General features: G+C 38.1%; 1 protein-coding gene across 5 annotated transcripts in view; it reads right to left on the reverse strand.

Moving 5' to 3' along the window:
• Nucleotides 1-16,158, reverse strand: part of Wdr59 (WD repeat domain 59) — a 123,732-nt gene that overhangs the window by 49,261 nt on the left and 58,313 nt on the right. For all 5 annotated transcript variants that reach the window (XM_053784557.2, XM_053784553.2, XM_053784554.2 and 2 more), the window contains exons 16-19: nucleotides 15,952-16,076; nucleotides 14,216-14,297; nucleotides 13,361-13,479; nucleotides 3,650-3,773 (exon numbers count right to left, since the gene is read on the reverse strand). In XM_053784557.2, coding sequence (XP_053640532.1) covers nucleotides 3,650-3,773; nucleotides 13,361-13,479; nucleotides 14,216-14,297; nucleotides 15,952-16,076 — 450 coding nt within the window. The remainder of the gene's footprint in view (nucleotides 1-3,649; nucleotides 3,774-13,360; nucleotides 13,480-14,215; nucleotides 14,298-15,951; nucleotides 16,077-16,158) is intronic.

The following is a 16,158-nucleotide window of genomic DNA, read 5'->3' on the forward strand; positions in this document are numbered from 1 at the left end:
GTGAGAGTGCATCAAGTATGGCATGAAAAAGTCTACAATTCAGAAAATCAGGAAGAATGAAGAAGCCATTAGAGCAAATGCCATTACAACAGCAAGAGTAAGTGGTACAGATCCCTCAAGTGGATGACCAAGAGAAACATTCTGCTAAGTGAAAAAGAAAAGTTACTGGACTGAAGACCAGACAGAAAAGTGAAGCACTTAGTGGTGCTGCAGAGATTTTACAGTACATTACAGTTTGTGAGAATGAATGTGAGCCATCCACACCGAGTGTCTTCATTAGCAGACATTTTGATAATTTCATGAGGGGCTGTATCCTCCAGTGTTAAATTTTCCGATTATGTCACACCTGAACATGAAGCTGCAGAACATTTCGCTAACAAGTTAGCACAAATCACTGAAGAACATAATTACAATCCCCAGCAAAAGTTTAATATTAATGAAATGAGTTTATTCAAGAAGAAAATGCCAGTCCAAGCCTACATACCTGTGATATACCCCTAAGCAGTTTAAAGAGTTCTACTATAGTGCTAAAGTGTAAATTCACATCTATGACAGTTTAAGAGTTAACATCAAAGTTTAGTTAGGCTGAAGTGCCAGATTTTCATTATTATTGATCTGTATATCAATTCTCAAAAAATTTATAGTTTGCAGGTAAGATATGATATTTGGCAGTACATACCTACTTGTATAAATAACTCATCTTGCTGATGAAATAGAACAAGAATAATGGACACACGCTAATTGACAATAAAAAGAGAGATATCAGCTCAAGAATTAAAACCACAAATTGGCAAACTAAGTTCAACCAAAAGGTGTAAATTTATTAAAAAATAAAACTTCAAACTAATCAAAATTATACCCTTCATTTTACATATTTAAATTAGCAATATATTCATTGATGTTAAAATATAGATTTCAATAAATTAGAATTATTGCATTCACTTCAATTTGTAAATACATCCTTACAATGCTAATATAAATGTGCATTTAGAACACAAAACTGCATTTTTATTATGCCTCTACTGAAACACCCACAATTTTAATGCATCCTGAAGCATCCACATGGTTGACACTACTAGTCTGAGGTCATTCCCAACACCAATAACAAGAGTACCAGGTCAGACTCAACATGACTTCACAATTCTTACACCAGACCAGTGGCAGCTCGTAATGCCAGTAATACCTATACTATTGTACAGAATCAAACTTCTAGTTTTAATAATTTTTTATCTCATTTCAATAAAAGAATAAAAATTCATTATGAATACATTGAAAACAACATACAACAGATTTCTCCTGTAATATATTTGTCAGTTGCAAATTATTTTAGTGTAAGGTTGATGAAGTCATACGTCTGGCAGTGAGCATCTGGGGGGACTGCAACTCTGCAGTTCCTATGGACGAGCCACCACTGGACCAGACCCACAAATCAACACATCTTCCTTAGTCTCAGACCAGACCCACAAATCAACACATCTTCCTAAGTTTCAGACCAAACCCACAAAACAAATATCTTCATTATTCTTAGACCAGACCCACAAATCAACACATCTTCCTCAGTCTCAGACCAAACCAATCCCTTAGACCAGATCTACAGAGCACACACACATTCATCAGTCTTAGACCAGATCTACAAAATACACACCCATTCATCAGTCTTAGACCAGGTCTACAAAACACACACACATTCATCAGTCTTAGACCAGGTCTACAAAACACACACATTCATCAGTCTTAGACCAGGTCTACAAAACACACACACATTCATCAGTCTTAGACCAGACCTACAAAACAGTGTATTTCATTCTCTTTCAACACTTCTAACAATATTTTCCCTATTTTCTTGTTTCTTACTGTGTACAATGACAACAAATCTTCATAAAGAAGCATTTATAAGCCTAGGTAATCATGACTGCAGATGTTTAAATGGAATCAAAATAACAATTTATGAGGAGAAAAAACATGATGTGGCTTTTTTAAAAGAAATATTTTAATTTTAGATATTTTATACAACCTTTAAAATAAGTTGTCCTCTGAAACTCCTATTTGATCTCAAAAACAAAAATTCATTCAATACCACTTAAATTTTTATAGCTCAGTTTTTTTTAGCCAGCACATGCACACACATGAATACAATTTTTTTTTAAGAATAAAAGTCAGAAAAATCAGGCTGGAACAACTCACAAATAACCCACACCTATGAGAGGAACCTTAAAATAATGTTTTGGTCCATTTTAAATCATTGTCAAGTCATAACAGCTGTGAATGGCAAAAGTTCCACAATGAACCAAAACTATCATAAGTTTCCTCTCATATTTGTGGGTTATATGTGAACAAACTTTTTATTCCATTCTCACAACTAACCCAGAAATTGAAGAGAATTGGTAAAAATCATTTTGGTTCATCTTGGACTATTATCAAGTCACAGCTGACATTTTGGTCTGTCCAAGACTATTACCGAATCACATCCCCAACCTGATAATGGTCTAGACCAGTGGTCCTTAACCTGTGGCCTGAGGACTACATGTGGCCCTTCTAGGAAAATGTGGCCTTCACATGAAATTATGAATTCACTTTTATGTAGGTTCCTCACTGCAGTGTCAACAATTACAAAATATTATTGTTATTATTCATAGAAATTACAAAAATTACAAAATGTGGCCCTCCTTTAAATTTGGCTTTTCAAATTGGCCCTCTTATACTAAAAGGCTGGGGACTACTGGTCTACACCAAACCAAATCACCATCTAAAAACTGATCACCCGTTTGTTTGCTAGTTGTGGCCTATTTCAGCTATGATGTACTGACTTTTATTCATCTTTATCACATTCTCTTTTAACATATACTGTAGTATATCATACGTATAATTTACAAGAAAATAACATTGGCAAAGATCGCAACACTGTAATTATTTTTAAACATTTATATACTCTCTCTGTCTATTGAGAGATACTTAATTTATGTTGTTATATGTTGTACATGACTGGTATACAGTACTGACAAGATGAAGAATTAGACACATATGCAGCATCTGGATATCTTTATTTGTAGATGTTTTGCCATCCAGTGGTTTTATCAATACAAATTTAAGGACATAATGAGAAGACTGTAGAACCATATACAAAAGATGAGGTAATCAGTCCGTCAGCCTTGGAGTTTGTGAAGATCACTGTAGTCTTCAAGACTATGTTAACTATGGTACTCTTTACCAACTCCAAGGCTGAGGGACTGATTACCTCATCTTTTGTATACAGTTCTACAGTCTTCCCAATATGTCCTTGAATTTGTATTGATACAGCCACTGGATGGCAAAAGTCTACAAATAAAGATACCCCAGATGTTGCACACATGTCTTCATGCTGCTACATGACATCCATCCTTGAGAAAACAACCAGTGTGTATCTTCATTCAGATACATATGGCAAAAACACCATTATACTCATGCCAGTTCAGTTATATCTCTTAATTTCATTTGAGAGATTAGCAAAGTTGGCTTTGAGGATTATATTCCAGACTACTGATGTAAAAATCACACACCGATAAACAAGATACAGCCAAGCTATTGCACTATTTGACACAATAATTGATAGTGGGCATAAAGCCATGTAAATATAGTAAGAACAATTTACACAATTATCAGCAATACTCACGCTGTTAGATTCTGCACGGCCTTTACGCGCGTAAGTAGTGTTTTGGGGTTCCATCTTCATGCCAAAAGTGCAGCAGATCATTGTTACAGTCTGTACATCATTCATGGTAACGTAGTGATCCAAACTGTTAAAAATAACCATATTACTAAAATGACAGGAGCAATGGGCTAGTAACCCCATCTCCTATAGAAAATACTAAAAAAGAGAAGAAGAAAAACTGGGATGTTTGAATGTGCATGGATGTAGTGAGGATGATAAGAAAGAGATGATTGCTAATGTTACGAGTGAAAAGAAGTTGGATGTCCTAGCTCCAAGCGAAACAAAGCTGAAGGGGGTGGGCGAGTTTCAGTGGGGAGAGATAAATGGGATTAAGTCAGGAGTATCTGACAGAGTTAGAGCTAAGGAAGGGGTAGCAATAATGTTAAAGGATCAGTTATGGAAGGAGAAGAGCAAATATAAATGTATAAATTCAAGGATTATGTGGATTAAAATAAGTGTTGGATGCAAAAAGTGAGTCATAATAAGTGTGTATGCACCTGGAGAAAAGGAGTGTAGAGGAGAGATTTTGGGCAATGTTGAGTGTGTAAGAAATTTTGAACCAAGTGAGAGGATTATCCTCCATGGGGAAGTGGAACATAATTCTTCCTCCATAAGCCATGTGTGATATAAGATACAACTAAAATGCCGAGAGCAAGAGGCTAGTAACCCCTTCTCCCGTATACATTACTAAATGCAAAAGGAGAAACTTTAATTTTTCCTTTTGGGCCACCCCGCCTCAGTGGGGTAAGGTCGGTGTGTTGAAGGAAGAGTGAGAGAGTAACTGTGGTAGGGGACATAAATGCTAAAGTAGGAGAAACATTTAGAGAGAGTGTGATATGTAAGTTTGGGGTGCCAGATGTAAATGATAATGGGGGCCCTTTGATTGAACTTTGCATGGAAGGGGGTTTGGCTACAGGTAATACATATTTTAAGAAAAAGAGGATAACTAAGTATACAAGATGTGATGTAGGGCGTAATGACAGAAGTTTGTTGGACTACGTATTGGTAGATAAAAGACTATTGGGTACACTTCAGGATGTACATACTTAGAGAGGGGCCACAGATATATCAGATCTCTTTTAGTTGTAACTACAGTGAGAGTAAAAGGTAGATGGGATACAAGGAAAAAAGAAGCAGCAAGTAAGAGAGGTGAAGGTTTATAAACTAGAGGAGGAGGCAGTTTGGGTAAGATATAAACAACTATTAGAGGATAGATGGGCTAGTGAGAGTATAGGTAATGGGGTCAAAGATGTATGGGGTAGATTTAAGAATGCAGTGTTAGAGTGTTCAGCAGAAGTTTGTGGTTACAGGAAAGTGGGTGTGGGAGAGAAGAAGAGCAATTAGTGGAATAATGATGTAAAGAGAGTAGCAAGGGAGAAAAAGTTAGCATATGAGAGGCTTTTCCAAAGTAGAAGAGATGCAAGGATGGAGTAGTATATGGAAAGAAAGAAAGAGAGGTTAAGAGTGGTGAGGCAATGTAAAAAGAGAGTAAATGAGAGAGAGGGTGAGCTGTTATCAACAAATTTTGCTGAAAATAAGAAAAAGTTTATGAGTGAGATTAATAAGTTGAGGAAGCCTAGGAAATGAATGGATCTGATAGTTAAAAATAGGAGAGGAGAGTTATTAAATGGAGAGTTAGAGGTATCAGGAAGATGGAGGGAATATTTTGAGGAATTGTTAAATGTTGGTGAAGTTAGGGAAGCTGTGATTTTTGAGTATAGGGCAAGGAGGAATAACATCTTGTAGGAGTGAGGAAGAGCTAGTTTTGAGTGTGGGGGAAGTTCGTGAGGCAATGGGTAGGATGAAAGGGGGTAAGGCAGCTGGGATTGATGGGATAAAGATAGAAATGTTAAAAGCAGGTGGGGATGTAGTTTTGGAGTGGTTGGTGTTTTTCTTTAATAAATGTATGGAAGAGGGAAAGGTACCTACGGATTGGCAGAGAGCAGGTAAAAGGGACAAAAGAGAGTGCAAAAATTATAGGGGAATAAGTCTGTTGAGTTTACCTGGTAAAGTGTATGGTAGAGTTATTATTGAAAGAATTAAGAGTAAGACTGAGAGTAGGATAGCAGATGAACAAGGAGGCTTTAGGAAAAGTAGGGGGTGTGTAGACCAAGTGTTTACAGTGAAACATATAGGTGAACAGTATTTAGATAAGGGTAAAGAGGTTTTTTGTGGCATTTATGGATTTGGAAAAGGCGTATGACAGGGTGGATAGGGGGTCAATGTGGCAGATGTTGCAAATGTATGGAATAAGAGGTAGGTTACTGAAAGCAGTAAAGAGTTTTTATGAGGATAGTGAGGCTCACGTTAGAGTATGTAGGAGAAAGGGAGATTATTTCCCAGTAAAAGTAGGCCTTAGACAAAGATGTGTATTGACACCATGGTTGTTCAATATATTTATAGATGGGGTTGTAAGAGAAACGAATGCTTGAGTGTTGGCAAGAGGTGTGGGGTTAAAAGATAAAGAATCTTACACAAAGTGGGAGTTGTCACAGTTGTTCTTTGTTGATGACACTGTGCTTTTGGGAGATTCTGAAGAGAAGTTGCAGAGGTTGGTGGATGAGTTTGGTAGGATATGTAAAAGAAGAAAATTAAAAGTGAATATAGGAAAGAGTAAGGCGATGAGGATAACAAAAAATTAGGTAACAAAAGACTGGATATCAGATTGGAGGGAGAGTGTATGGAGGATATGAATGTATTCAGATATTTAGGAGTGGACGTGTCAGCAGATGGATCTATAAAAGATGAGGTGAATCATAGAATTGATGAGGTGGAAAAGGTGAGTGGTGCACTTAGGAGTCTGTGGAGACAAAGTATTTTGTCCATGGAAGCAAAGAGGGAAATGTATGAGAGTATAGTTATACCAACACACTTATATGGTTGTGAAGCATGGGTGGTGAATGTTGCAACAAGAAGGCTGGAGGCAGTGGAGATGTCATGTCTGAGGGAAATGTGTGGTGTGAATATAATACAGAGAATTTGTAGTTTGGAAATTAGGAAGAGGTGCAGGATTACCAAACCTATTACCCAGAGGGCTGAGGAGGGGTTGTTGAGGTGGTTTGGACATGTAGAGAGGATGTAACAAAATAATGACTTCAAGAATGTATAAATCTGTAAGTAAGTAAGTAAGTAAGTAAGTTTATTCAGGTATACACAAATACAGTTACAAAGAATTATCATACATAGCAGCATATGTGTAGAGAACCTAGGATAACCCAAAAAAGTCAGACAGAGTGACTTATTTCCATTGGGGTCCTTTTACCTTATTATTATAATATTTTATTTTTTATTATCACACTGGCCGATTCCCACCAAGGCAGGGTGGCCCGAAAAAGAAAAACTTTCACCATCATTCACTCCATCACTGTCTTGCCAGAAGGGTGCTTTACACTACAGTTTTTAAACTGCAACATTAACACCCCTCCTTCAGAGTGCAGGCACTGTACTTCCCATCTCCAGGACTCAAGTCCGGCCTGCCGGTTTCCCTGAACCCCTTCATAAATGTTACTTTGCTCACACTCCAACAGCACGTCAAGTATTAAAAACCATTTATCTCCATTCACTCCTATCAAACACGCTCACGCATGCCTGCTGGAAGTCCAAGCCCCTCGCACACAAAACCTCCTTTACCCCCTCCCTCCAACCTTTCCTAGGCCGACCCCTACCCCACCTTCCTTCCACTACAGACTGATACACTCTTGAAGTCATTCTGTTTCGCTCCATTCTCTCTACATGTCCGAACCACCTCAACAACCCTTCCTCAGCCCTCTGGACAACAGTTTTGGTAATCCCGCACCTCCTCCTAACTTCCAAACTACGAATTCTCTGCATTATATTCACACCACACATTGCCCTCAGACATGACATCTCCACTGCCTCCAGCCTTCTCCTCGCTGCAACATTCATCACCCATGCTTCACACCCATTTAAGAGCGTTGGTAAAACTATACTCTCATACATTCCCCTCTTTGCCTCCAAGGACAAAGTTCTTTGTCTCTACAGACTCCTAAGTGCACCACTCACTCTTTTCCCCTCATCAATTCTATGATTCACCTCATCTTTCATAGACCCATCCGCTGACACGTCCACTCCCAAATATCTGAATACATTCACCTCCTCCATACTCTCTCCCTCCAATCTGATATTCAATCTTTCATCACCTAATCTTTTTGTTATCCTCATAACCTTACTCTTTCCTGTATTCACCTTTAATTTTCTTCTTTTGTACACCCTACCAAATTCATCCACCAATCTCTGCAACTTCTCTTCAGAATCTCCCAAGAGCACAGTGTCATCAGCAAAGAGCAGCTGTGACAACTCCCACTTTGCGTGTGATTCTTTATCTTTTAACTCCACACCTCTTGCCAAGACCCTCGCATTTACTTCTCTTACAACCCCATCTATAAATATATTAAACAACCACGGTGACATCACACATTCTTGTTTAAGGCCTACTTTTACTGGGAAATAATTTCCCTCTTTCCTACATACTCTAACTTGAGCCTCACTATCCTCGTAAAAACTCTTCACTGCTTTCAGTAACCTACCTCCTACACCATACACTTGCAACATCTGCCACATTATACTGAGTATACTAACAGGCCTATAGTTGCTTACATCAGACCTACTATTTTTCTTGAAGATAGGAGTAACTCTGACCTCCTTGAACCCCTCCGGTATGGTGTTAGTGGTGATTGATAGATTTATTATGTGAGCAATAGGGATTGACAGTTCAGAAGCACCATCTTTTAGGAACTTAGACGGGATGTTATCAGGGCCTGTGCTCTTAGTTGGGTTTAACCTGCTTAGTTCTTTTTGAATAAAGTCATGAGATACACTTACTAGTTGACAACTGTTTGGGGTTACCCCTTTATTGGTATAGTATGTTTGAAACTTATCAGAGCCTGTGTTAAAGGTATTTGATGCAGCTGGTAGTTTACTTACTAGTGTTGATGCAACAGATGTGTAGTATGAATTAAAGCAATCTGCCACCTTAGATGTTTCGTGGCATACCTCATTATCGATAGTGAGTACTATGTTAGACCTATCTACTGGCTTATGGCTATACCCCAACTGTTTTAGTTGTTGCCAGAGCTTTCTGGGGTTATGCTTATACTCTTCAATTTTTGAGCAGTAGTGCTTTGCCTTTGCTCCTTTTATAAGTCTCTGTACTCTGTTCCTCACCCTTTGGAATTCATTTAGTGCTGCAATATCCTGTCTGTTTGCTTTAAATCTTTTTAGCAGCTGGTCTCTGAATTTCATATTATCTAATATCTCAGTAGTCATCCAGGGTTCAGTTCTTCGTTTAATCCTAACCTCTTTAACTGGTGCAATATTATCAAGGATGGTAGTGAATATTGTTTTGAATTTTTCCCAGGCATCGTTTACGTCCGTGCAACTTGTTATCTCTGTCCAGTCACAATTGTGTAGCCTATTTACCAGTGTTTCTTTACTGTAGTTTCTAGTTGACCTCATTTTTATTGTCCTGTGTAGGCCTATCCTATCCCTAGTGATTTTCCAGGTGCAGTAAATGATGAAATGATCACTAAGACCTGTGGTAATGACGCCTGACTGACTAATGTTCTCAGCGCGGTTACAAAGTACAGTGGACCCCCGCATAACGATTACCTCCGAATGCGACCAATTATGTAAGTGTATTTATGTAAGTGCGTTTGTACGTGTATGTTTGGGGGTCTGAAATGGACTAATCTACTTCACAATATTTCTTATGGGGACAAATTCGGTCAGTACTGGCACCTGAACATACTTCTGGAGTGAAAAAATACCGTTAACTGGGGGTCCACTGTATGTGGTCAATTAGGGTGGCTGAGAACTGTGTGATCCGGGTTGGTGTATTAATTAGTTGAGTGTAACTATTTAATCCTAGTATTATTGTCTCGCAATTGTTTTCAACTCCGGACAAGACTCTGGAAATGTCTTCTAAGAACTGGTCCTGGGTAAGAGGGCGGTAACTAGTTCCTACTAAGATGGGTTTGGTCTTAGGAAGCAGCACTTCAAACCATAGAATCTCCAGTTTATTGTTATTTAAATCAGGTCTTGGGTTGTAAGCTAAGTCATTTCTAATGTAGGCACATACTCCACCACCCTTTCTGTTCCTAAGTGTTTTATATTGTAACCTTCTATTTTGACCTCGTCGTCAGTCACCGCATCATCCAACCAAGATTCAGAGATGGTTATAACTGCCGCCCTAATTTTGTTAGCTAGAATCCTAATCTCTGCCAATTTAGGAAGAAGTGATCTTGCATTGACATGAATAAAGTGAAGGCCTGTTTTCATAAAACAATCATAATCATCAATATATGGCAATGGGTCATTTGTATTAAAATAAGGTAAATCAATGTCATCACTGCTAAAGGGTAACTGTGCCAAAGTGCATTTGTTACACACAAAATGAATTCTGGCACCGTTGCTATAATTGTACATACATCCATCATGCACCCACCCCTTACACATTTTACATAAGGTGCCTTTTCTGTTTTTCATGCATACTTTAGTACAGTGTATGCACCTGTTTGGTAGTGTTTGAGATAATAATGGCTGTATTGTCTCACATTGACCTATGTATGCATTACATATGGAGTTAAAGTTATCATTCCTAGCTGCTAGATCGTCATTATCGCTGTCATTTATCTGTCTGTTTTGCCTCTGCACAATAGTTTGAGGTCCTGGATTAATTTGGATATCACCACTTAAGAGTGCTACAATAAGAGCTGTGTGCCACTGTTTTTGTTTGGGTATGCGGTGTTGCCATACCTTGCGGCGATAGTGATATTTACTTTTCTGGTAGGATGGCAACTGTTGGGCTTTTACTGTCCAGGGCGCTGTTACTCCATTCACCTTTTCCAGCCCCCATGACTGATTTCTTTCTTCATGGAATTGAAGAAATATAAATATAATTATGGCAGCCTGTACCCCCCTAATGCCTGCCATTTTCACTCTTCGCTCTTTTACTCATATACAATAATATTTATTTCTCTTTTCCAGTCCCTAGTACACTTAGTATCTGATTTAGCAATCACCACTGAATTACTAGTAAAATTTCCTCTTCAAAACCCTCTTCACTGCTCACTTTTCCCTTAACTTCACAAACCCCTTACAGTTAACCCCTTATTACACACTCCCCTTCCCATCTCACTTCACAGTCTGGCTTCCCCAATTAACTTCTAACTCCTTTCCATTCTGGTAGATCAGAAAGGTTTAATCAATGGTTTTATCCTTCCAAATCCCCCTCAATTCCATTTATCGGGGGTTGTGTGGTGTTGTTGACTCCTGACCTGTTCTGCTGACTCAGCCATTTTTAAAACACTGAGGGGAGTAATGCCACCTACAATCTGACTTTCCTTGAGTTTATAGATATATTTGGCATTTTCTGCTATGATTCTCTCACTGTACACTGGTCAGCTGAATATAGGTCAGCTACTAAAACATTAACCTCGACTGTTTAACTATTCACTTCTTTCTCACGACTGGCACTGAGGGATAACCGACCTATAACCTTGGAGTTTTGTACTGTTGATTTGACGATGTCTCCTGTGTTTCCCTCTCGTTAGCACTGGTATAGGTGATATGATGGTGGTACAGATATGATGCTACTGTCAACAGATGTAGTAGAGGGAAGGCAGGGTAGGGGTTAGCCTAAGAAAGGTTGGAGAGAGTGGGTAATGGAGGTTCTGTGTAAGATGGAGTTGGACGTCTTGCAAGCATGCGTGACCATGTTAAATAGGAACAAATGGAGGCAAATGGCTTTTAGGACTTGATGTGCTGTTGGAATGTGAGCAAGGTAACATTTATGAAGGGATTTAGGGGAAACCAGCAGGCTGGACTCGAGTCCTGGAGATGGGAAGTACAATGCCTGCACTCTGAAGGAGGGGCATTAATGTTGAAGTTTAATAACTGTAGTGTAAGCATGCCTCTGGCAAGACAGTAATGGAGTGAATGATGGTGATTTTTTTTCTTTTTCAGGCCACCCTGCCTTAGTGGAAGATGGTCGATATGTTAATAAAAAAAATATATAATTACTGTGCACTGAACATAAGTTACTTATCGTCACCATCATTACGTTACTTCCCACTCTCATGGACAGGAAAAGTCACTAACCCAAGTAAAAAGATAAAAGTATTGAACTATTATAGGAAAAGATAGTTAAATATATTCAGAGTGGCTACCTTTAGCACCACCACAGAAAACTAGAGCTACCATTAGCAAAATAGTAGAGTAACACATGCTAAATCAATGAAAACTTCAAAAGCCTTGACAGTATACTAAATACTATTAAAGAAGGGACACTACACGCTTACCTCTATTTCTGTACCTACAAACAGGTAATCTCACTGTTGCTCATTGTCACTTATTTTGCATTGTTTACATGCTCAATAAGTGCATGTGAACAATGACTTTCCTCACATTCATTCCACATATTGCCTTTCCTCACATTCATCCCACATATTGTGTTTCCTCACATTCTTCCCACATATTCCCTTTCCTCACATTCATCCCACATATTGCCTTTCCTCACATTCTTCCCACATATTGGGTTTCCTCACATTCATCCCACATATTGCCTTTCCTCACATTCTTCCCACATATTGGGTTTCCTCACATTCATCCCACATATTGCCTTTCCTCACATTCTTCCCACATATTGGGTTTCCTCACATTCATCCCACATATTGCCTTTCCTCACATTCATCCCACATATTGCCTTTCCTCACATTCATCCCCCATACTGTCTCACCTCCCCTTGATCTTAATCTCTTGCATTTTCTTTCATACTCAAGTGAACATTAATACAGATTATCATTAATGTCATCACAGCTGAAATGCTTCACTTCCACAATACTGCATATAAAGCACAGTCAGAACAAATATTAACCCTGAGTTAAAATAATTCCTCGAGAACTGCTGCAGGTTACATAGGCATAACACTTGAAATAAGAAGAAAAATTTAACACACAACCCATTCCCCACCAAGGTAGACCCAAAAAAGAGGAAACACATTCATTGTCACTCATAAAATTAACTGTTGTCCTGCAAAGACACATGCTGACACCACAATTCAAATGGTTTTGAAATGCAACATTCTCACTCCTCCTTTAAAGTACAAGCTTGCATTGTATGTCCCACCTCCAGCTAACTGACTTTCCCTGAATGCCTTCATAAACACTACCTTGCTTACATTCCAACAGTACACCAGGTCACAAAATCTACTTGCCTCTACTCGCTTCTATTTAATGCGTTTACATATGTTCATCAGATGTTCAAAACCTTCTTTGACCCCTCCCTCCAATCCTTACTAAGATAATCCCCTACCCCTCCTTCTCCCCACCCCAGATTTAAGTACCATCCTAGTTATCTTATTTTGTTCCATCCTCTTTAACTGCCCAAATCACCTCAGCAACCCTTCATCAATCCACTGAATTATACTTGTGGTAACCCCACACATTCCTAATCTTATATTACGTATATGTAAGCAAAGCCAGGTTAGGCTGCCAAGTTAATTTGAGTAAATATTAAAACTTTACATATCAAAAATTTAAGTAACTTCAATTAACTGTTTTCCTTGGTGGAGAAGGATAAATTCTCGGGTGTATCAAATTTATTTAATAAACTGAAATACTAATTGGCATGCATAAATTTAACATCATAACTTACATGGAGTTGACAAGCTTGCGGGCAAAAGGGTGAAGTATCCAGGGAGAGTCTGTGTACTCCCATGCATTTATACTCAAGCCAGGCCTGAGTGAAGTTGTAGCTGCTGCTAAAGACCACAACTGCCACAAATATATTCAGAATCTATCAGTACAAATACATTATAAAGACAGCAGCTATACAACCTAAACTCTTCAAAGCAGGAGAAAAAATAACATATACAGTAGTCCCCCAATATCCGTGAGTGATACATTCCAAGCCCTATGTGGACACCTATGGATAGTAGCAAACCATACATACATACATACATACATACATTTTTTTTTTTCAACAAACCGGCCGTATCCCACCGAGGCAGGGTGGCCTAAAAAGAAAAACAAAAGTTTCTCCTTTTACATTTAGTAATATATACAGGAGAAGGGGTGACTAGCCCCTTGCTCCCGGCATTTTAGTCGCTTCTTACAACACGCATGGCTTACAGAGGAAGAATTCTGTTCCACTTCCCTATGGAGGTAAGAGGAAATAAACAAGAACAAGAAATATGAAAATGATCTGCTAAATAAATAAGTAATAAATTACCAGTGTCACTGAATAAATAAATAAACAAATAATTACTGTAACTAACTAAATACCAGTACTGAAAAGTAAATAAATGAATACCAGTTATGGATTTGCTATCTTCATGCTAGTTACAGTAATTATCTTAAGTTTCATCTCTATTGTAAAGTCAAAATATAGGATTAAGCAAGAGAAATACTTATAAGGAGTTCATACACAGGTCATTATGCTCAATATTCTCAACTGTGTTAGAGATATCATAACATTAGTTAAACAATAAACATTTTTTAAACTACTAACCTGAACAAGATCTCTTCTGCCGACTGCAGCAGCAGCATCTCTGTTGTGCAAACATGCACCAACTATATCATTTTCATCAAGCCTGCCAACAAAATATTACAATGTAACTATTGACTTCTAGGTAGTGGGCTGGTAGACAGCAACTGCCCAGGGAGGTACTACTGTCTTGCCAAGTGAGTGTAAAACAGAAGCCTGTAATTGTTTTACATGATGGTAGGTTTGATATCTTTCTACTTATTCATCTCTTAATTAATAAGTTTTGAACATTCTAGACTTTTTTCGAACAAACAAATTATTTTCCTGACGTTTGCAATTGATAATCTATTTTCATTGCTCATTATCAGTGAAAAATGTACTGAACCTCAGAGAAAAAGGATAAACCCTGATGACTATAAGAAAACATCTACAGCAGCACTGCAGTAGGTCCTAGAATAATATACACATGAACCTCATTCTGCTTAGTATCTTTCCATCCGTGTACCACTAACTAAAGTGGAACAACAGCGTTTTGTAGAGTGTAGGTATAATGTTCATTTCTAAAACAATATGATCCATCAGCAACTTCTGTCTCTCTCTCACTGATACACATCTCTTACTATTCACCTGATTACTAGAATAAATTTATCCAAATCAAACTCACTGGGGACAAAAAAGGTTGGCCAAGAAAATTCGGTCCAACAGAACACAAATGTGTATGTATCACCATACTTTGCCAGTAATGAAGAATATATAAATGCCTCGAGTTGGTTTAGACTGAGACCTGACAGATAGCTGATCTATGCAATAGGAAGCTGATTACTTGTGTTCTATTACCACTTGAACTATTAAGACACATTCGTGTCATGAAATTAATTTAACAGTCTGTCATACAATTTGTCATCTCAGTCTGTAATATTACTGTTAATTTCCATTTTTTAATACAATGGCCATTTCCCACAAAGGAAGGGTGACCCAAAAATGAAACACTTTCACCATTATTTACACTACCACTGTCTTGCCAGAGGCATGTAGATACGACAGTTCAAATGTCCCTCCAAACAGTAAATATTCTCACCCCTCCTTTAGAGTGCAAGTATTGTACTTCCCATCTCCAGGACTCAAGTCCGGCTAATCAGTTTCCATGAATCCCTTCACTCCTTCATACTCCAACAGCTTGCTAGGTCCTAAAAACCATTTGTCTCCACTCACTCCTATCTAACATGCCTACTGGATGTGCAAGCCCCTTGCACACAAAGCCCCCCTTTACTCCTTCCCTCCATCGTTTCCTAGGAATGATGGAGGGGATAAGTTACTTTTCATATCTACTTTTAAAAAAATTGCTTTCTGTGTCTTGGATGTTTCAAATTCATGAAATCCCTGGCTGAAAACAACCATCAATCTTATAAAGTCAATATCATATCATGAATTTTTCTAATGTATAGAATACTGGCCCTCTCCTAGAAAGTATGCCATGCATGGTAAGCATGGTGAAATTTGTAACTTTTTAAAAGTAATAACCATTTTACACACTTGCTCAAAATTCTGTGAGGCTCATTCAAAGTCTCAAATTATGGCAATGTTTTGGCCTGTCCTGGACCATTGACAGTGATCCAAAACAGACTGAAACACCATCATAATTTTCCTCTCTTGTGTGTGTGTGTGTGTGTTATCTATAATCTATTACAGCCACGGTATTTTTTCTTTTATTCTTCCTATTCAAAGTACATACTAGTAGAAAAAGGAAGTACAAAACTTACACATAAGATGCTCCAAGATCTCTAGATAAAGGCATCAGGGATTTAACATCATATATTAACACACTACCAACATTGAATGATCGTCCTACTTCATCCTCATTTTTGCCACGTTTGCTTTTAAATTTCTGAAAAAAAAAAAATAGGAGTACATGTACTGTATTAGGGAGCTATTAGAAATCTGGTATTGAGAATCAAAGACTAAAAATG

Source organism: Cherax quadricarinatus, chromosome 60, assembly GCF_038502225.1.
Source record: "Cherax quadricarinatus isolate ZL_2023a chromosome 60, ASM3850222v1, whole genome shotgun sequence".
NCBI lineage: Eukaryota > Metazoa > Arthropoda > Malacostraca > Decapoda > Parastacidae > Cherax > Cherax quadricarinatus.